The following is a 21,634-nucleotide window of genomic DNA, read 5'->3' as shown; positions in this document are numbered from 1 at the left end:
ATCATACAGTAAATACAGGAATAGGTTCAATCTCTCTTTCTTACTATGATCCTTGGCCTATGTTTGCACTTGTGTTTGACCAATGTTTTGACCAATGGCAGGGTGGGCTCCAGGGCCTGGGGGGCTTTAAGAGAAGCAGGATGAGCAGGTATCACTTGGGGGACAGAGAAAGGGACAGCAGAGCAGATGGAGAGACCAGGATGGCCGAGAGAGTCAGTGTGACTCCAGCACCACCAGGGCTGTCTCACCATGTTCAACAACTGCAATTACAGTTTCTGAGGAAACGTTGCTTATGTTTAACTAGTTTGTGAAAAATACACTGTGGTAGAGTATATCAGTTTTTATTTAGAAACTCGCTCCATGGTCCACTTTATAAAGCTTTTGTTGTTCTGTTTTGTCTTGGTTTGTTTGGTTTTTGCTTTAAGTTCAGCAGGCTCCCACTTCCAGCAGGGCAATTCTTTCTAGGACGGAGGGCAGGAGAGATACATGCTGAGGGTCTCCCCATCCCTTTCCTAAGGAGAAGAAAATGCAGGCAGATAAGGCTGGGTCAGACGAGCTGCAGGCAGGGAGGAAGAACTGGCAATCCTAGTGGGAAGGCCCCCCATTGCCTGTAGTCAGGGGAAGGCTGGGGAGGACCCCTGTGCTCGGCCTCTTCCTCTCTGCTCTCACACTGGTGGCTGCCCTGGGTAAGCTGCAGGCTTTCCCCAAAGCCCTGGGCTGAGATCGTCACCGAGGTGTGCAGGCAGCTGGCTGGCTCAGGTCAGCCCCGTGTGGAACTACTCGCTGGGTTTGGACAAGAAAGTAGGAGAGTAAGGCTCCAAACACTACCTTCCCATCCATCAGCGGCCAAGTGTAAGATGTGGGAATGCTGCCCATCCACCCTCAGTTTCCTCAGCCTGCAACAGGGTAAGCGCTGCTCCGTGAAGACTGTCGGAGGGTCGGAGGGGACCTCCCGGGAAGAGCCTCCCAAGCACGACGTGCACCCTGTAAGTGCTCCATGAAGGGATGGAGGGTTGGAGGGGACCTCCCAGGAACAGTCCCACAAGCATGGCGTGCACCCTGTAAACGTTCACTGCGTTCTTCACGTTTTTATTCCTACGCTCACAATATGCTGTTTAGATTGGGTAGGCCAGCCGCCCTATAAGTGCAACAGTAAGACTTGCATTTACATTCTATTCTGAATTTGGGGAGATGGTTGTACGTTCATGAATAATGACTATAATTGCTGTTTTTTCTCTTAATGACAAAAATGGTGTCGTGAAGAGCTGGAAATTAGGAAACTAAGATGCTTTCCGCCTTTTGTGTTTGCGACCTCATTTTCACAAAAAGAAATTACCAGCCCCTAAGTATTTATTATACACATCGTGTACATCTAAAAAAACCCAAAAAAACCTAGCTCAGTGCTCATTACACGTTCTAGTGTTGCCACTGTTTACAGCATGCTGCCATTGTCATTATTGTGATAATATTTTAAAGTACATGTTTCCATGCATCCATCAGGAAATCCAGTCCTGTACAGTGGAAATGAGAATGTGGTATCAACATGTGGCACAATCAAATTTAATTCATTTCAGTTAAATTTTATCTTTTATGCCGTTCTTTTATGGAGCCACATTCATAAGATAGCTTCTGGGCTAAACATTAGGCAGAAATAGGATACGTGAGTGGGGCAGTAATGGACTCGCTTTTTAATATGAAGGGAGATTAGAATTGTATTAAATTACACATTAATGGAAAAACAAAGTAAAAGATAATAGGATGACAACTTTATGCTGCTGTAAAGTCTGGATTACAGCACATAGTTTTGCTATTTAGCAGTTGAATATTGAATTTCATTTGGAAACTTGCTTTTAATTATATTAAAATAATATCTAAATATTCCCCCAATATATTAAAGTGCCCTCGTTATAATTTGACTATTTGAGAAAGGAAGACGCAGCCGGGCCGTTACAGCAGGTGCTCCTGTGGGACGGCGTGGGCACCTGAAATATAACACAGTGAGGCTCACTTTGAAGTTAAGGGATCTGTTTATCCTTGAACTGGAGACTGTTTACTGTGAGAGGATGCAGGAGAAATCGCTTTGCTGGCCTCAGTGGGAGAAACAGCCCCACACCTTGCTGTCAGTCTTGGGATCCCTCAGGAAATCTTTATTTCCCTTCTGCTTTCACACCTGGATGTGAGAAGCTGGTCCCTGACTTCCCAAGGACCCATGAAATTGCATCCCTTCCTTATCCCATGTTTCCGTGGCCATGCTGGCCCAGACGGCCAGCAGCCCTGGATCGTGAAACGGGACGTTTCGAGGCTATACCTAGGATTAGTCATTTGGTAAACTTTCTCAGCAGGGGATTTGTTTTTTGGTTTTTTTTGTTTTTGTTTTTTTTTTTTTTTTTTTTTTTTTTTTGCCTTGGTTATCTGGAGGGTTGGGGTTGGACACGATGGGAAAACTCTCACTCCCCATCACTCCGCTTGCTTTCCCCGGCATCCACGTTGCTCAGGGAGTCAGAGTGGGCGGCTCTGTGAGTGCAGGGGCAGGACGGACTCACCCCAGGACTGCAGGCAGGGGTGCGTCTCAGGCTGCGGAGGGTGGTGGGGAGAGAGGAGCAAGTGGAAGAGACGCTTATGGTGATAGGGGAGCTGGCAGGCAGGAACTCGTTCCGGGATCTGAGGCATGGAGATGGCCCAGGGGAGGTAGCTGTTGGACAAACGTGCGGGGGATAGTTCCCTTCCTGAGGAGATGGCCACACTCAGCCCTTGAGGAGGCCACTTCTTGCTCCTGTCTGGGTCTTTGGCCTCGAGGACAGCACACAGCAAGGCCGAGTGGTGTGGAGCCGGGTCTTGGAGTGAATGCAGGGGATGCATTCCAGGCCTGGGAGCAGAGGCGGCAGAACCCAGGCAGCGACATCGACAAATGATGGCAGCCCGGTGTGCTTAAGGCCCAGCAGACTCACAGGGACGTGTGGACCATGAGGCAGAGGGAGGCTCAGCAGCTCCTCTGGTCATCACAGAGCTCGGACGTCTGGTCTGGGCCTGGCACGGCTCCAGGGTGGCCCATGGCTGTCACAAGGCAGGCAGCTGAGCCCGCAGGGAGCTCGCTGTCCTAGCCGTGGACTTGGTTACAGGCCAAGAAGACAGGGCTCCCCTAAAAGTTGATGGATGGGCTGGGGTGCATTTGAGGGGGACAGCCCCACGGCTATGTCTGGGTGGAGGCAGGGGAGAGGGAGACAGAGGAGGCGGCCATCGTGATGGTCCTGGTGACAAGGAGGAGGGTCTGGGAAGGGAGGGGCCTGGGATGGAGGAGTCAGGTGTGGGGTTGTGGGGGGCCTGCCAGGAGGAGGAAGATGTGGGTGCAGAGACCAGGGGGAGCAACAGGCCGTGGAGCTGGCAGATCCTCCTTCTCTGCAGGTCACCCCAGCGCCCAGCTGCCCTCCTAGGGAGAGAGGAGAGAGCAAGCGACCTGCCCCTTGGTGGCTCAGCGGCCATAAGACAGGCTGTGCTGTGTTGTAGCCACGGCCTCACTCCCCCAGGCATTCAGGGAAAGCTCACTGCAGGCCGAAGAAGGGCACAGGGAGGAGTTGGGTGGGCAGGGATGCAGCCTGGCCTCTGGGAGGAGTTTGGTAGGAGGGGATGCAGCCTGGCCTCTGGAAGGAGTTTGGTGGGAGGGGTTACAGCCTGGCCTCTGGGAGGAGTGGGGTGGGCGGGGATGCAGCCTGGCCTCTGGGAGGAGTCGGGTGGGAGGGCATGCAGCCTGGCCTCTGGGAAAGGAGGCATAGCTGCCCCCACACAGATGGGGCCTCGAGAAAGCCCCTCCCATCCTCACTGGCCTGTAAGAATGTGAACTGAACAAATGATTTCGCAATTAATATGTGTGTATGTGATACATGAGCTTCCCAGACAATATCACCCATCAAATACCAGATGCTATTTTTAAAACTTCTTAAGCTGTACCACGCAACTGAAATCTAAGTGAAATACAACTATGCTTTTCCCCCAAATTGTTAATTTCCTTTAATACCACAAAATCCAGCTGTCAAGAGACCTGTTGAATCTACTAGCTGCTAAATCTTGGTCATTAACCATTTGGGAACATCAGTGTTCCCTCTCCACTCCTCACACTTTGTGATATAAAAACAACTGCGTGGCCGGGCGCGGTGACTCACACCTGTAATCCCAGCACTGTGGGAGGCCAGTGATCACCTGAGGTCAGGACTTTGAAACGAGCCTGACCAACATGGCGAAACCTCGCCTCTACTAAAATTACAAAATTAGCTGGGCGTGGTGACGCCTGCCTGTAGTCCCAACTACTCAGGAGGCTGAGGCAGGAGAATGGCTTGAACCCGGTAGGCAGAGGTTTCAATGAGCTTAGAACGTGCAATTGCACTCCAGCCTGGGCGACGGGGCGATACTCCGTCTCAAAAAACAAACAAACAAACAAACAAAAATTAGCCGGGGCAGTGGCGGGCACCTGTCATCCCAGCTACTTGGGAGGCTGAGACGGGAGAACCGCTTGAACCCGGGAGGCGGAGGTTGTAGTGAGCCGAGATCGCGCCCTTATCCTCCAGCCTGGGCGACAGAGCAAGACTCTGTCTCAAAAAAAAAAAAAAAAAGAAAGAAAATAAAGAAAAAAAAACCAGAAACCACAAACCTGCCCTCTCGAGTGCCCAGGCCAGACACGGACACTGATTACTGAAAACACAGCCCACGGTGGGGGTCACACGTTCCCCTTCCCCGCGCCTGGGGGTTTCCGCCGCGCTTCCGGGTGCTGAATGCCGTTTCTGTTTCCCCGCAGACCCGCAGTACTCATGGTCGCCCACGCAGCACTTCAATGAGGAGCGCTACTCGCCCGCGCCCAGGAGCATGAAGGGCCTCTCCGGAAGTCGGACCCAGCCGCCGCTGTGTCCCGGGCACACGTGCGGTCTGGCGCCCCCCGAGGACTGCGAGCACCTGCACCGCGGGCCCGACGCGCGGCCGCCCTACCTGCTGAGCCCCGCGGACAGCTGCCCCGGGGGGCGCCACCGCTGCTCGCCGCGCAGCTCGGTGCACTCGGAGTGCGTGATGATGCCCGTGGTGCTGGGCGACCACGTGTCCAGCAGCACCTTCCCGCGGATGCACTACAGCTCGCACTACGACACGCGCGACGACTGCGCCGTGGCCCACGCGGGCACCAAGATCAACCGCATCCCGGCCAACCTGCTGGACCAGTTCGAGAAGCAGCTGCCGCTGCACCGGGACGGCTTCCACACGCTGCAGTACCAGAGGACGTCCGCGGCCGCCGAGCAGCGCAGCGAGAGCCCCGGGCGGATCCGCCACCTGGTACACTCCGTGCAGAAGCTCTTCACCAAGTCGCACTCGCTGGAGGGCTCCTCCAAGAGCAACGCCAACGGCACCAAGGCGGACGGCCGGGCGGACGACCACCACCACGCCCACCACGCCAAGCACAGCAAGAGGAGCAAGAGCAAGGAGCGCAAGCCCGAGGGCAAACCCCGGCCCGGCGTGAGCAGCTGGTGGAGCTCGGACGACAACCTGGACAGCGACAGCACCTACCGGACGCCCAGCGTGCTCAACCGGCACCACCTGGGCCCGGTGGCCCACTGCTACCCCGACGCGCTGCAGAGCCCGTTCGGGGACCTGTCCCTCAAGACCTCCAAAAGCAACAACGACGTCAAATGCTCAGCCTGCGAGGGTTTGGCGCTGACGCCCGATGCCAAGTACCTGAAGCGCAGCTCCTGGTCCACGCTGACGGTCAGCCAGGCCAAGGAGGCCTACCGCAAGAGCTCGCTGAACCTGGACAAGCCGCTGCTGCACCAGGACGCCAAGCCCGCCCTGAGGCCGTGCCACTACCTCCAGGTAAGCAGGCGCAGGGCCCTGTGGAGGCCCACTCGGCACAGCAGGTGGTTTTGTCGTTATTCCATTTTTCATTGACAGATGACAACTGCATACACATTTAGGGTGTGCAACAGGATGTTCTGATAGACGGATATGTTCTGGGACCGCTCCACTGAGCTGTTAAAATACACATTACCTTACATACGTTTTTTCTTTTGTGGTGGGAACACTTAAAATCCACTCTGGGTGATTTCCAAGTATTCAATACACGGTTGTTAACTGATGCTACTGTGCTGGCCAACAGGTCTCTTGAGCTGACCCCTCCTCACTGAAATGTCCGTTGACCAACATCTCCCAGTTCCTCCCCATCCCCAGTCCCTCTGGTAACCACAGTTCCACTCTCTGCTTCTATGAGTTCAGCTGTTTCAGATGCCACCTGTGAGAGCAACCGTGTGGCCTCTGTGTGCGCCGGGCTCATCCTGCTTTGCAGTTTCTTCCAGCTTCCCCATGTTGTGGAGAGTGGCAGGTCTCCCTCTTTCAAAGGTTGAATAGTGTCCCCTGTGTATGTACCGCGTCTTCTTTATCCATCATTTGCTGGTAGACTCGAGGGTTGACCGCACGCTATGGCTTTGTGTGTGGGGCTGCAGGAATGGCAAGACGTTATTTACAGGCAGCTCTCACGCGTGACTCCGGCCTTCTCTGGGAGGGCCTCTGGAGATCCCAATTCCTCCTGGGAACCATCCCTCTAAACACAGTGGGCCATTTCTTTAATGCCTCTAAGGCTGGAGGGTTTAACAACCACAGCAAACACAGACTAGCCTATGTGGATGTTTTCCACGTGAAAGCTGATGGACCGGCCTAATGGAAATGGGCCTGCGACATTTGTGAGTTCACTCCCTGCAGCTGACTGCAGCCTCTCTAAGCCCCACCACCACAAAGAGCCTGATTATGGAAAAGGCCTCTGTGTCTCTGGGGTGTGGCTTAAATGAATTTACCAAAGGCAAAAACAAATGAAAGAAGGTACATCCCTAGAGCTGGCGTATTGCGGAATTGTCTGTTTTATGTGATTTCCCTCTCTGTCTCTGAATTGTGCTATGCCGGAGTTTACTGGGGAAGTCCTCTGGGAAGCACACGCTACTTCTGAGGATGCTGCTAAGTGAAGACTCCCCTCAGTCAATAGTGCTGTTAACAAAACATAACTTGTGTGTCCCAACTCACAAATCCCTCCTGCTTGCCTAGAGCAGCAGCTGTGGGCTGCACGTTGGGTTGGAGATGTCTTCATGGAGTAACGAACGGGACGTTGATGGCTGAGCTAACGGGCAGTCAACTAACGGGGCAGCGAGAACCAGCAGCCGTGATGCTTTCTGGGAGTCGTGGTGGCAAATGCTTCCAGCGGCACCATCGCCGTCAGGTCCAGCGTCCACGTCTCAATAGCTCTGTTCTGAAAGGAAATGCTAACCAAATTGCCTTTGCAGGCAGGTTTATTCAGAGACAAATTGGTAGTTGCATAAAATATTATTTTATAGCAATGGAAGAGGCACAAATTTTGTTTGCTGTTTGCAAACCCTAATCATATCCAAATGCAAAAGTTGTGTCTGCTTGTTTAGAGAAACCTGCTGTAAAGAATTGGGGTTCACTCTGATCGGTCTCCTCGTTGTCACAGACACACAGCTCTCTTGTTTTTGTCTGTAACTGGGGTGTATAGTCTGTTCCCTGAGTGAACACTTCAGGACGCTGTCAGAGCCTCCAGGTTTTGCCCCAGGGTCACCTGCCTCCAATGCCTGCCACTCTTCCCCAGCCCTTCTATCCGTGCCTTCTCCTCAGGTCCTGTGCCCTTTGGACCTGCCTTCTCCCAGGAGTTTCTCCCACACACTTCCTCCCAGGCACACGCTTCTCTCCACCTCCAACAGCTACTCCATGGTGTAGGTGCAGGGAATACCAATCATTCACAAAGGTGAAGTGAGACAGAATGAACCTGCACACCGTCAGTCCCTTTCAAACACCATCCCTCCGAGAGTGACCTCATTCCCTCTGCACTCACGCCTTCCCACCCAGGCTTCACTGCGACAAATCCCACACGGCAGACAGATACAACTGTAAATATGCCTGTGTTGATCTCCAAAAGATCCACACGGAACAATGAGGATGCTTTCTTTTGAAGCATAACCACCTGCATTATGAGATATTGAAAACAATATCAGCCTGGTCAGTGGTCACATTCCCCTGAGGGCTCGCTGTCTCTTGTTGGCTTTTATTTGGATCAGGATCCAGAGAAGGGGCCCACCTGGCAGCTGGTGTTGAGCCTCTTCATCTCGTTCAGGCTGAGGTTTCTCCTGTCTGTCCGCTCGTCCTTCTCCTGGATTTTCTTTGTTTGGAACCAGCTGGTTGGTCTGATTGTGTCTGTCAGTCTGAGTTCCGTGCCATGGGGTCATTTCAGACACTCTGGTCCTGTTGTTCTGCAGCCGGCCACCCACTGCTGGACTTCCCTGCCCCGAGGCCTCTCACCGTACATGTGTGGGTCACCAGGTACCTTTACGTTCATCAGCCAGGTTTCCTGGCAAGCCTGTAAGAGCCTTGAGGGCAGAGGCCAGGTCAAACCTCCCTTTTTCTGGGGTCCCCCCACAACTCTGCCAAGCGCTGAGAGCCAGCAGGGCAGGGAGCGACCTGGGTTGGGCCGAGATGTTGTCCCAGCAAAACGCATTTTCCAGACTTCAAAATGTGATGTCTTTTTATAGTAACAGGTAAAGAATGACAGGCTGGCCAGGCGCGGTGGCTCAAGCCTGTAATCCCAGCACTTTGGGAGGCCGAGACGGGTGGATCACGAGGTCAGGAGATCGAGACCATCCTGGCTAACACGGTGAAACCCCGTCTCTACTAAAAAAATACAAAAAACTAGCTGGGCGCGGTGGCGGCGCCTGTAGTCCCAGCTACTCGGGAGGCTGAGGCAGGAGAATGGCGGGAACCCGGGAGGCGGAGCTTGCAGTGAGCTGAGATCCGGCCACTGCAGTCCAGCCCGGGCAACAGAGCGAGACTCCATCTCAAAAAAAAAAAAAAAGAATGACAGGCTGTGATTTGACCCCAGGAAAAGGTGTGATTCTGGGGACACAACATTGAGGTGAAATCCCCCTGGAATTCAATGACGTGGCCACAAGACAGAGAGGAAAGAGAGAAGAAAGCAGCCACCAGGCCTCACACCCACCAGGGCTTCCCTGCAAACAGCTTCGTCTGCTTCTCCATGGGGGACGGCGGCCCTGCATGCAGCACAACACCTGCCATGGCCACCAGCCTCCCTCTCATGTCCACTCAGGTGAACATCCTCGGAAACTGAACCCAGAGCGTTATCGTGCCAACATTGGGAAGCACTGCCTGGAGGATGGGAGGACATCTGCAGCCACGGCTTTCATGGTGCTTGTTCACAAGGGCACTTTCTTGCAGTAGCAAACTCCCTGCATCCCCACATCCACCTCCCAGTGAAACCACCTCTTTCGGGGATGCAGCTCGGTGACTTCTCTCCCCTCCTCACTGTCCCCAGTGGTCACCACTGGACCCTCGTGGAATGATCTATGAAGCTGAATATCAGGAGCTGTGTGCCACCTCCTCAGACTGCTTCTGTCTTAGGACCCAGCTGCATTGATGTCTGGCGTTTTCAAAGATGCCTGTGCAGGACTGTCCCTTCCTGTCGATTGCATTAAACTTTCTGGTAGAAAACTTTAGGTTTCTGGGTCCTCACAAACCCAGATTTTATTTCACAGCCAGGAAATAGTGAAACTAAAGGAATTTGTCTGTGGGTCCTAGTGTATGGATAAGATTTAAAAGAATTAGAAGAGAGAAGTAATGTTTATAAATTACATTCCTTTTTTTTACTGGGAAGACTTGCGGCTGAATGACAGGATAACTTTTTATTTTCACCCTTGGTTTGTACAGAGTATGTGGTTCATATTAGAGGAAGATTTTTTTCTTGTTTTTAAGTAGTTCAAGACAGAGACTAAGTGGAATTGAAAGGCAATTCTGACCTCACGTTATTCTTTCACAAAGCTCTTATTTTCATCTTTTCTGTATCAGCAGACTAAGCATCTAAGGTCAAACTTTTAATGAGCATTGTAGGAATGCAGAAGGGATTCACTGAGGCTTAGCTCCGGATGCAAAAGACTCTCTATGCCACAGTCCACAGAAAGTCCCAGGGACATGCAGGGAAGGAGAGACGCTGCCTCCCCGGGAAGGCTCCCGGCGGTGTCAGATGGAGGGATAGAGGGTCCCTGCTGCCTCCCACAGAAGACCTGGCAGCCCCTCCAGCCCTTGGCCTCTGTCCCCGCCTCCTTCTCTGCTGTCCTCAGGCCTCCTCTCTGCGGCATCCCAGTCTCCCACCCCCTCCTGCGCTCCTGGTTTTCTCCTCTTCCAGTGTCCTCCCCACCTGGCATCTCCCGGCTGCAACCCTGGCCCTCCTGGGGAAGAGGTTTGGACCCTAGGTTTTATTTGACTTGAAGAGGTTCAGACCCCCCGTTTTATTTGGCGTGTTCACAGGCAGCAGCCAGTTAGGCTTTGGGTTTTACCTGTCAGGCTTTTTACCTGTTCACGTGTTGGAAGCAAACGGCAGAAAAGAACACAGAGGGGAGGGGGTGGAATGAAAACACGGAGCCATGAGTGTTTCCCGCCCGCGTGTGAAGTATTTCAGAGCCTCTCCCTGCTGCCGCCCTCTGCAGCGGGTCCCAGCACCGAGTACGGACCCTTCCTCGCAGCCGTTCCTCTGAAGGACGTGTCTGTTTTGTAGGCTGTGCAGATCCCTGCCTTCCAGGCTCAGCTACTACATTGGTGAAGTTTCCGGTCAGGCACAGAAACACGTCTTAAAAATCCATCTCCCCGGTCACCAGGTCATCCCTGTGGTGTAGTTTAGAAAAATCATCCATCTTTTACAAAACGGAGCCAGGCTCCTCTGTTTCTTGTCTCTACAATAAGCATTTAAAAGGCTTGTCACGGGGCCAGGCACGGTGGCTCACACCTGTAATCCCAACACTTTGGGAGGCCAAGGCAGGGGGATCACCTGAGGTCAGGAGTTCAAGACCAACCTGGCCAACACGGCAAAACCTGTCTCTACTAAAAATACAAAAACTAGCCAGGCATGGTGACGAGTGCCTATAGTCCCCGCTACTCAGGAGGCCAAGGCCTGAGAATTGCTTGAACTTGGGAGGTGGAGGTTGCAGTGAGCCAAGATCGCGCCACTGCACTCCAGCCTGGGTGACAGAGCAAGGCTCCATCTCTAAATGAAATAAAATAAAATAAAAATAAATAAATAAATAAATTGTTTGTTTGTCATGGAATGCACAATGCTGGCCATTTGCTTCTTTCTGCCCGGTCTGGGGTGGAACCTGAGTTTCATCAGAGTTGGGACAGCCTGGGCCACCTCTGGCCCTCCCGCCACAGGGCCACCTCCACGTGCTGGGTGGCCCCTCCCTGCTTGTTTCCTTCACACCCTCAGCTCAGCTTGGCCTCCACCTTGGCCTTTATGGAGGGTCCCTCTGCTCGCCATCTGTCTCCCGGGCCCGGGTGCTGTCTTTGTCCCACTTTACCTCTGTATCTAGGAGGGTCCAACACACTCGGTACCGATTCGCGAGGGGGCACCTGTGTCCTACAACGTTCCAGAGGACGCTGGCTCGAGCATAAGGATCTTTCTGGGCACCTCAGTGTCCCATGTTCCAGAACTTGGCAAGCAGGAAGGACCCAGGTGTCCCAGTCCCCCACCCCACCACCCTCACAGTGTCCCCACCTGTTCAGGAAGGTCCCCACCTGTTCAGAAAGGCTGGAGTTGTGGCTTATAGGGTGCTTTCAACTCCAGAAAACCAACAGTTCTGACAAGCTTCTCAGAAAACTTGGTATTTGTAGTTTTAGGGCCGAAAGAGTGAGAGAGGAGATGGCTGTGGTTGGTTCCTGTCCTTAGCCATACCAGTGCTCAGTGGAACGGAAGAACCAGCCAGTCGGGCCGTGCTCCACTCTAACGCACGTTTGCAATTTGAAAGGAGTGCTTTTGTTTTAAGTGGCTCGTGGTGTAGATCTTGGGCCGTGAATGGATAGGAGAGTTGGGGTGTGGTCACACCTCACTTCCAATCCCGTAGTGGAACACCAGGGCTGGGAGGAGCTTCTCATCCCCTTTTAAGCTGCTCTGGACACAAACGCACAGCCCTGCACTCCTTCCACAGCCCCTTGAGTTCCTTGTCTGGATCTGTCCGGCACTAACACCTGGCCACCAGCTTCCCCCTCCATCTGCTGTGAGTCCTAAAACGCCTCATTTGGACAAAGCAGTGGCCTCTGCACCAGCACCAGGAGCCACGTGTGCCCGCCCCCCACACTCTATGTTCCCCATCCTGTGGCCCAGGCCACACCATCTCCTGACGGCAAAGCCCGTGTTGTGAGGGGCACCTCCACAACGGCCCTGCCTCTGGGGCACCCCGTCCTTCCCCCCAGCCCCGACTGCCACGGAATCCTCTCTCACCTTGAGAAACGTCACACAGGGCTTGGCAGGATCACGCTGGTGCTCACCGAGCCCATTCATGTAATCAGGGACCATCTGCAGGAGTGCGGGAGCTGGGCCTGTGCCTTCGAGCCTCCCGGATTACGTGAGGCCACTCACTGTCTCCCCGGCTGGACTCCTCCCATCACCCCCCGTTGTCCTGGGACCCGGCATGTCACTGCTGGGAGCAGCTTGGTGCTGGGCAGGCAGGGAGATCGCTGGGCTGTGTCACATTTCAGTGACATCATCTTAGGACCCACCACGTTCTCATCCCCATGACAGAAATTCCAGCAATGTTTGTGGAAACGCTGATGGATATTGAAGGGTGTCTGGTTTCGGGTTTTTGACCAACCTTGTGTCTGGTAAATCTTTCTGCCTCATCGATCCTGCGTGCCTCAGTTTGTGATGAGATGCAAGACAGTGTCCTGAAAAGCGCATTGGAAATCATGACTCGTGTGAACATGGAACACTGGGTGGGCACATGCGCTGTTTTATCCAGGTTTACCAGGTGAGAATGACACAGCCTACATGTAACTTAAGGTGGCCGTGGATGCAGAGACCTCGTGGTGACTGGGTACAAAGACCCTGTGGTCTGTGACTGGGTCCTTGTATTCTGTGATCTAAGACCCTGAGGAACCAGCTGCATTTAAGCAACGAGGGTCACCAAGTGGTCACCTTGTTCTGGGCACGGTGCCCTCGACTTGGCAGCTGAGGCTCTGCTCCTGCAGGAGTGCAGGTGGATGGGGTCCTGTTCTGTCCTCTCCCACCCAGGATAGTTGAGGCTCTGCTCCTGCAGGAGTGCAGGTAGATGGGATCTGGCTCTGACCTCTCCCACCCAGGACAGCTGAGGCTCTGCTCCTGTGGATATGCAGGTAGATGGGGTCCCATTCTGTCCTCTCCCACCCAGGACAGCTGAGGCTCTGCTCCTGTGGGTGTGCAGGTGGATGGGGTCCCATTCTGTCCTCTCCCACCCAGGACAGCTGAGGCTCTGCTCCTGCAGGAGTGCAGGTAGATGGGGTCTGGCTCTGACCTCTCCCTCCCAGGACAGCTAAGGGGTCTGCTCCTGTGGGTGTGCAGCTGGGCAGAGTCTGGCTCTGTTCTCTCCCTCCTAGGGCAGTGGATGCCCCAGGGTTCTCTGTCCCCGCTGAGTCTGTGTCTCCTGTCATGGACTTGGTGGTCCACACACAGTGCTGGTCCATGAATGATCCTGGAACGGCTGGCCCAGCCCAAAGTGCAGCAGGACTGGGAGCTGTTGGAGCTCAGGCCAGTGAGCTACGATTTAAGTCATCCCTCGTCTGTCTTGGTGTTAGGGAGTGAAATGGAATCAAGTTTGTCCTTAAGAAAATGAAGTGGGCAGCTGAACCCTAAACCTAATCCTGACTTGGTTTCAATGGCTCAGGGGAAAAACCACAACAAACAAGCAGGAAAGGAAAAACTTCCCACCCAAGCTAAATTGTTGTAGGGACCCCAGGGTGGATTGAACAGCGTTGCGAAGATCTCTTCCGCTGAGATGTGCACCCCGGGAGGCGCAGCCACGCACCCCGCGTTTCTCAAGCCCAGCATGGCGGGATGGGAGTGGGCGATGCTTGTGGGGTCCGTCTTATGCACTGGGAGATGTCGAGCAGCATTTCTGGGCGCCACCCACTACCTGCCAGAAGCACCCCCATTTAGTGACAACCAAACACGTCTCCAGATGTCACCAAGTGTCCCCTGGGGGCAGAATTACCAGATTGGGAACCGCTGGTGTCATCCAAAGAGCGTGAGCTTTAGAACAAGACAGACGCGTGGGATTCTTCTTGTAAGCTGTGCAGCCGGGGGGCTCTGAAAAGGGGCTTTCCATGGAAATAAACGGCTATGACTGTGCCTGCCTAACCTCCCTCAGGGTCCCGGAAAGAGCCCCTGGTGAGATGGACGTGTCAATGGCCACGGGTGTCCTCTCAACAAGGAGATGGTGATGGAGGGGCGAGGACGCAGATGGGGCAGAGGGCAGGGGTGAGCAGCGGGGAGGAGTCGCGGCCAATTCTGAGAGAATTCGGGTGCCGTGTGAACTCAGGGGTCCCCGCACCAAGGCAAGGAGTGGGCGTCCTGCCTTCGTGCCGCCAGCCTGGGTGGTACATGAGTCAGCTCAGGTGCCATGACGGGCATCCACACCCGGGTGGTCTAAAGGCACATTCATTCTGCAGGGTCCTGGCGGCTGGCGCCCAAGACTGTGGAGTCCCAAGGCCAGCTCCTGCTGAGCCTCTCCTGGGTGTGCAGACGCCGTCCTCTCCCCGCATCCCCACAGGGTTGCCTCCTCTCTGCCTGTCTGTGACCTCATCTCCCCTCCTTAGGAGGACGCCAGGCAGATGGGATCAGTGCCCACCCTGGGGACCTCATCTTACCTTCATCACCTCTGTCAAGGTCCCACCTCCAAATAATCACATTCTGAGGTCCCAAGGGTTAGGGTTCAATACAGGAATTTGGGGTAACACAATTCAGGCCATAACCTGTGTGTTCTTCCCAGGGAGGGACATGGGGGAGACAGCTTTCTCCCGCTGAGGGGCTCAGGGCACGCCCTGGAGAGACTTAGCCGTTGGCCGGCACCTCCCAGCAGCTTGGAGCGGGCACCTTGGTCCTGGAGGGGTGAGTGTGGCATCCACGCATCCTGGGACTCCTGTGTGGCTGGGGTCATGCCGGGCATGCAGCGCCTCCGTTGGTGGCCTCCCGGTGTCCGTGAGCCCATGGCTTCCATTCCTAGTATCAGCATGAGGGTGAGAGGAGCTGGACGGGGCCAAGGGGCCCAGTCACGTGTGCCCAGTCACAGGCGGGTTAGATGGGGGTTCTGTAGACTCAGCTGTGGTGCGGCCCACAGGTTTGGAGACAACCGTAGGAAAGACAGTTCACAACTCACAGCCCCAGAGGAGGGTGAGGCCACACCCCAGGCCCCAGGGACACCCCTATGGGTCAGGAGGCGGGGGAGGAGGGAAGCATGGGCAGGAGCCTTTGCCACAGTCTCCCGGAAGGAGGGAGACACATACACAGATGCACACACATACGCACATAGGCGTGCATGCACAGCCATATACCTGCACACACACACACACATATACGCACATTACACACACATACACACATGCACACACATACGCACATAGGCGTGCATGCACAGCCATATACCTGCACACACACACACACATATACGCACATTACACACACATACACACATGCACACACATACGCACATAGGCGTGCATGCACAGCCATATACCTGCACACACACACACACGCACATTACACACACATACATACATGCACACACATACGCACATAGGCGTGCATGCACAGCCATATACCTGCACACACACACACACATATACGCACATTACACACACATACACACATGCACACACATACGCACATAGGCGTGCATGCACAGCCATATACCTGCACACACACACACATATACGCACATTACACATACACACATACACACACACGCACAAGTCTTGAAGGAATACAGAAGACATTTGCCTGCGGGAACGTGCAGCAATGGACGATAATGTTCTTCCTCGGTTCCAGCGCCTCAAAGAGAATATGGTGATGGAATCCTGGCCCCTTTCACCTGGGCTTTGCAGCTTGGAAGAAAGAAAGGATATTTCAGTTTGTGCAGTGTTGAACTATCCCTAAAGCAAGAAACAGGAGACATCGAAATGTATGCTGATGTCACCCTTATGAAAATGCCTTTTTGTTAGAAATTATGAACATCACCCATCACGAGGTGCAAGGAGGTAATTAGGGTAATTGATTGCCATGAAATGCAGCAAGGACTGCAAACTGGATTTGCAGAGTCTGGTAGCTGTCGTGAAAAGAAATTTATTCATTCCTTCACTGAAGGCCATAAAGCCATTTGGGTTTCAGAGCGTGCACTTGGCCACCCTGGGCTGAGGGCTGCAGGGTTCGAACGCTGTAACAAACGGAGAGAGATTTGTTTGCTGAGGCAGGCTGGTGTTTTAGTATTGCTCTTCTGTTCTTTTGATAGTCTCCAGACATACGCTTTGGAATGGGGATTTGGTACTTGAATTCATGCTTTGAAACTGACTCTGGTTGACATTCTTTCTGTATTGAAATTTCTTCTGTCAAAGCCTGCGAAATTGGCTTCTTAAATCAGAAACAAACGTACAAGCTGGTCTCATTTGTAGTTAATTTGCAGGCTGCTGAAAAAAAAAATCTTTACTTTGTTTTTTGTGGAAACATGTTTTTAATTCACACACAAAAAAAATCTCATAAACCTGCCAAAGTGAATCTCTTCTCTGATGGCAGATGAGCTGCTCTTCCATCTGCCGCCAGCCAGCCTCAGCCTCCCTTCCCGAACCCAGCTCTTCACGCGTTCCCGGGAGGGTGGCAGTGCGAGCTCCCCTGTGCCCAGGAGCCTGGAGGCCGGGCCTCCCTCTGCCCCGTCGCCTCTGCCTGCACCTTCTGCTGGTCCAGCTCAGACAAAAGGGAACCCGGACCTCACCCCAGGACCTTCCCTGATCCTGGCCCCTCCCGTCGGCCGACAGTGACCTTCAACACGTGTCCCCTCCACACTGGCTTCTCCACCCTAATGATGCTATCCCTCATTTCTTGTCCATCTCCTGTACCGAATTGTAACGTCATTGAGGACTGTGGCTTTTCTTAAATTAAAAATAAGGGTGTTGATTACAAAAGTCATAAGGGTTCATGTAGACAATTTAGAAAATATAAGGAAAAGTCATTGAAAAGCCCGTAACCCTCATCTCCTAGCGACGGCCCCTGTTTCACATCTTCTGGCTGTTTCTGCACATAACACAGTTACATCTTTAAAAGGCATAAAAAGGTCAAGTGGACACTGTGCTTTAAAAATTGCTTTTCCCCCTCATGAGCATCTTTTCATCACTAAATACACATTCTGCAATGTTATTTTTGATAGCTGGGTAGTATCCATCCTGTGGTTGTAATAAATATTGTAAGTCATATCCTATGATGTAGTATTGTTGTTTCTCCTTTCTCCCTGATTAGCAATTCCCCAGTCCCTGGCCCTGGGTCGCACTGTCTTGAGGAACCTTCATGGAAAGAAAGTTGCCCAGTCTAAGGACATGACCAGTCCGAAGGCCTCCAGTCATCTCCAGAAAGACTGGGAGCTTCACCGCCCACCACGTGGCCTGAAGACACGTAGATAAGAATCGTCAAGTCCCCAAAGTTGTGAATGTTTTATTCTTCCTTAGTCACTTGTTTTCAGTGCTCCAACTTCCTCACTGTCAGGAAATGTGAAACCAAAATTCACATGGACAAAATTTGAACAAAACATGGGCAAATGTATGCCTGTTTTCTTAATTGCTGATTTCTTGCTGGGAGAACCTGCTGTGGCTGAGGCCCCAGGCCTCTCTTACCCGACCTACAGCTCTGCAGCTCTGCGGTGTCATCTGTGGGAGTTTTACCTTGACCAGGTCATTAATACCTGATATGGTTTGTGTCCCCGCCGAAATCTCGTTTTGAATTGCAGCTCCCATAGTCATCATGTGTCGTGAGAGGCACCTGGTGGGAGGTGATTGCATCGTGGGGGTGCATCTTTCCTTGCTGTTTTCATGATAGTGACTAAGTCTGCTGAGATCTGATGGTTTTATAAGGGGGAGTTCCCCTGCACGCACTCTTTCGCCTGCCGCCATGTAAGACATGACTTTGCTCCTCATTCACCTTCTGCCATGATTGTGAGGTCTCCCCAGCCATGTGGAACTGTGAGTCCATTAAACCTCTTTGCTTTATAAATTGCCCAGTCTCGGGTATGCCTGTATTAGCAGTGTGAGAACAGACGCGTACAATACCTCCAGTTCCCTTTCAGCGTGGTCTGTGTTCCTCTTTGAACCGTGCAGACCTGGGCAAAAGGCACCAGGTCATAAAGGCTTTAGAAGAACCCGGCTGGAGAGGACCGCAGACGCTGCCTGTCCAGCTCACAGTCACAGGCCAGGATCCTTCTTCTGAGCCTTTTGGCCTCTTGGAGTCTGGGTGGAAGGAGAATCTGGAACTTTCCATCCTGTCCAACCCTCTCCTCATCACAGCATCTGGATCTTCTAGTGTGCATGGTGCTGGGGTGTCACTGTGAGCTTCCGTATGTCTGGGCCACCTTGGGGGTGCTACAGCTGTGATCTACCTGCACTGTGACCCACAGGGGCTTGAGGGACTGTGGTGTTCAGGTTTCTGCCCCTTGTTACTGAGGGACTGTGTGTTGTTCGGGTGTCTGCGCCTTGTTACTGTGGGACTGTGTGTTGTTCGGGTGTCTGCGCCTTGTTACTGAGGGACGGTGTGGTGTTTGGGTGTCTGCTTCTTGTTACTGCAGGACTGTGTGTTTGGGTGTCTGCGCCTTGTTACTGTGGGACTGTGTGTTGTTCGGGTGTCTGCGCCTTGTTACTGCAGGACGGTGTGGTGTTCGGGTGTCTGTGCCTTGTTACTATGGGACTGTGTGTTGTTCGGGTGTCTGCGCCTTGTTACTGCGGGACTGTGTGTTGTTCGGGTGTCTGCGCCTTGTTGCTGCGGGACTGTGTGTTGTTCGGGTGTCTGTGCCTTGTTGCTGCGGGACTGTGTGTTGTTCGGGTGTCTGCGCCTTGTTGCTGCGGGACTGTGTGTTGTTCGGGTGTCTGCGCCTTGTTGCTGCGGGACTGTGTGTTGTTTGGGTGTCTGCGCCTTGTTGCTGCGGGACTGTGTGTTGTTCGGGTGTCTGCACCTTGTTGCTGCGGGACTGTGTGTTGTTCAGGTGTCTGCACCTTTTTACCTTGGGACTTTGTGTTGTTACGATGTCTGTGCCTTGTTACCTTGGGACTTTGTGTTGTTTGGGTGTCTGCCCCTTGTTACTACGGGACTGTGTGTTATTCGGGTGTCTGTGCCTTGTTACTGTGGGACTGTGTGTTGTTCAGGTGTCTGCCCCTTGTTACTGTGGGACTGTGTGTTGTTCAGGTGTCTGCGCCTTGTTACTGTGGGACTGTGTGTTGTTCGGGTGTCTGTGCCTTGTTACTGTGGGACTGTGTGTTGTTCGGTTGTCTGCCCCTTGTTACCACAGGACTGTGTGTTGTTCGGGTGTCTGTGCTTTGTTGCTGCGGGACTGTGTGGTGTTCGGGTGTCTGCCCCTTGTTACCGTGGGACTGTGTGTTGTTCGAGTGTCTTTGCCTTGTTACCTTGGGACTTTGTGTTGTTTGGGTGTCTGCCCCTTGTTACTGCGGGACTGTGTGTTGTTCGGGTGCCTGTGCCTTGTTACTGTGGGACTTTGTGTTGTTTGGGTGTCTGCGCCTTGTTACTGTGGGACTGTGTGTTGTTCGGGTGTCTGCCCCTTGTTACTGCGGGACTGTGTGTTGTTCGGTTGTCTGCCCCTTGTTACTGCGGGACTGTGTGTTGTTCGGGTGTCTGTGCTTGGTTGCTGCGGGACTGTGTGGTGTTCGGGTGTCTGCCTCTTGTTACCGCGGGACTGTGTGTTGTTTGGGTGTCTGTGCCTTGTTACTGCGGGACTCTGTGGTGTTCAGGATCCCTTGCCACACGGGGTCCATGGTAAGGGGAGCTCCTGCTCGTCCAGGCTGGAAGTCCAGGATATGTGAGTGACAGAAATGAGCACGGCTTTCCCTCTGCCTTGGCTCCTGTCCTGGGCTGCAATGTGGAAGATGTCAGATCTGCCAGAGCGCTGGTGTGGCACGGCATTTAGGAATGAATAAAGGGGCCTTCAGCCAAAAGACCTGCCTTTACCACCAGCCACGCAGATTCCTGCTGGTCATGCTATCGATCGACTCACAGGCAATATGGACACTGGAAAGATAGCAGGTTCCTTTTACGATGATATAAAGAATATACCTCAGTATCTAAATATTTTACAGCAGGGGAAAAAAAATACCCTGTCTGAAGACTTTTTAAATATGGAAATTTTTTATTTTCTTTCTCTGTAAACAGCATTTGGGGAGATTCTCTTCTCCAGCATGAAGAACACACTACGTTAGTTCCCTGACTACCGACGGTGGGTGATGATCCGGTTGCTATGGAAAGCTTTGGAGTTCTCTACGCTCAGCGATTGCATGCTGTGTTCTTTTGCTTTTGTAATGTGAATTTGACCTATGGAGTGAACTTTATCCAGAGCCTCTGGGGAGCTGTTCAAAGCTAATGAACCGTGGGGAAAGGAAACCATGTCCTGAGCCGCACAGAGCAGCTCCCGCGGCGCAAACCACCGCGCTCCAGTTCCATGATGTTTTGCTCATTGCCGCGTCGGGTTTCCAGTTTCACAGATGGTGGATGGAAACAGAATATTGGCCCGCGTTGTCGTCTTCATGGCTTACCCTCCCCTCAGAGAGACACTTAACACAAACACACAGCAGGCAGCCTGTGGGGCTGTTGTGGGTGAGATATAAAATGCACGCGGGTTCGGTTCTGGGCCAGTCAGATACACAGCACAGGGGGCTGCTCAACCCCACGCCTGGCAGGATAAAATATGCACACCCGTCCAGCTCCGAACAAGGCAGAGCATATAGTGCCGGTGCCTGATGGTGTGCCAGGCGGGCATGTAACGTGCACATGCCCAGCTCTGAACCAGGTGGACATATTATACGTGTGGGCTCTCAGCTGTGTGCAAGGCAGGTATATAGCATGTACGTGGGCCCAGTTCTGTGCCAGGCAGATATATAATGGCATAGGTGCTCACCTCTGTGCCAGGCAGATATATAATGGCATAGATGCTCACCTCTGTGCCAGGCAGATGTGTAACATGCACAGTTGCTCAGTTTGGTACCATGCAGATATATAACATGAACGGGTGCTGAGTTCTATACCACACAGATATACAACATTCGTGGTTGCTCAAGTCTGCACCAGGCGGGCATATAACATGCTCAACTGTGTACCACACAGATAGATAACATGAACGGGTGCTCAGCTCCATACCAGGCAGACGTATAACACGCACAGGTGCTCAGCTGTGTACCACACAGGTATGTAACACGCACAGGTGCTCAGCTGTGTACCACACAGGTATGTAACACGCACAGGTGCTCAGCTGTGTACCACACAGGTATGTAACACGCACAGGTGCTCAGCTGTGTAACACACAGGTATGTAACACGCACAGGTGCTCAGCTGTGTACCACACAGGTATGTAACACGCACAGGCGCTCAGCTGTGTACCACACAGATATACAACATGCACAGGCGCTCAGCTCTGTACCACACAGGTATCCAACATGCACGGGCGCTCAGCTCTGTACCACACAGGTATCCAACATGCACGGGCGCTCAGCTCTGTACCACACAGGTATCCAACATGCACGGGCGCTCAGCTCTGTACCACAC

The 21,634-nt window shown here is 53.1% G+C and overlaps 1 protein-coding gene across 2 annotated transcripts in view; it reads left to right on the top strand.

Moving 5' to 3' along the window:
- Positions 1–21,634, top strand: part of DLGAP2 (DLG associated protein 2) — a 424,403-nt gene that overhangs the window by 263,188 nt on the left and 139,581 nt on the right. For both annotated transcript variants that reach the window (XM_050800200.1, XM_050800199.1), the window contains one exon: positions 4,787–5,844. In XM_050800200.1, the coding sequence (XP_050656157.1) occupies positions 4,855–5,844 (990 nt within the window). In that variant the 5' untranslated portion in view covers positions 4,787–4,854. The remainder of the gene's footprint in view (positions 1–4,786; positions 5,845–21,634) is intronic.

The sequence above is a fragment of the Macaca thibetana genome, chromosome 8 (assembly GCF_024542745.1).
Source record: "Macaca thibetana thibetana isolate TM-01 chromosome 8, ASM2454274v1, whole genome shotgun sequence".
Classification (NCBI taxonomy): domain Eukaryota; kingdom Metazoa; phylum Chordata; class Mammalia; order Primates; family Cercopithecidae; genus Macaca; species Macaca thibetana.
The sequence above is the reverse complement of the archived record's forward strand: the minus strand, read 5'-3'. Positions and strand labels throughout refer to the sequence as shown.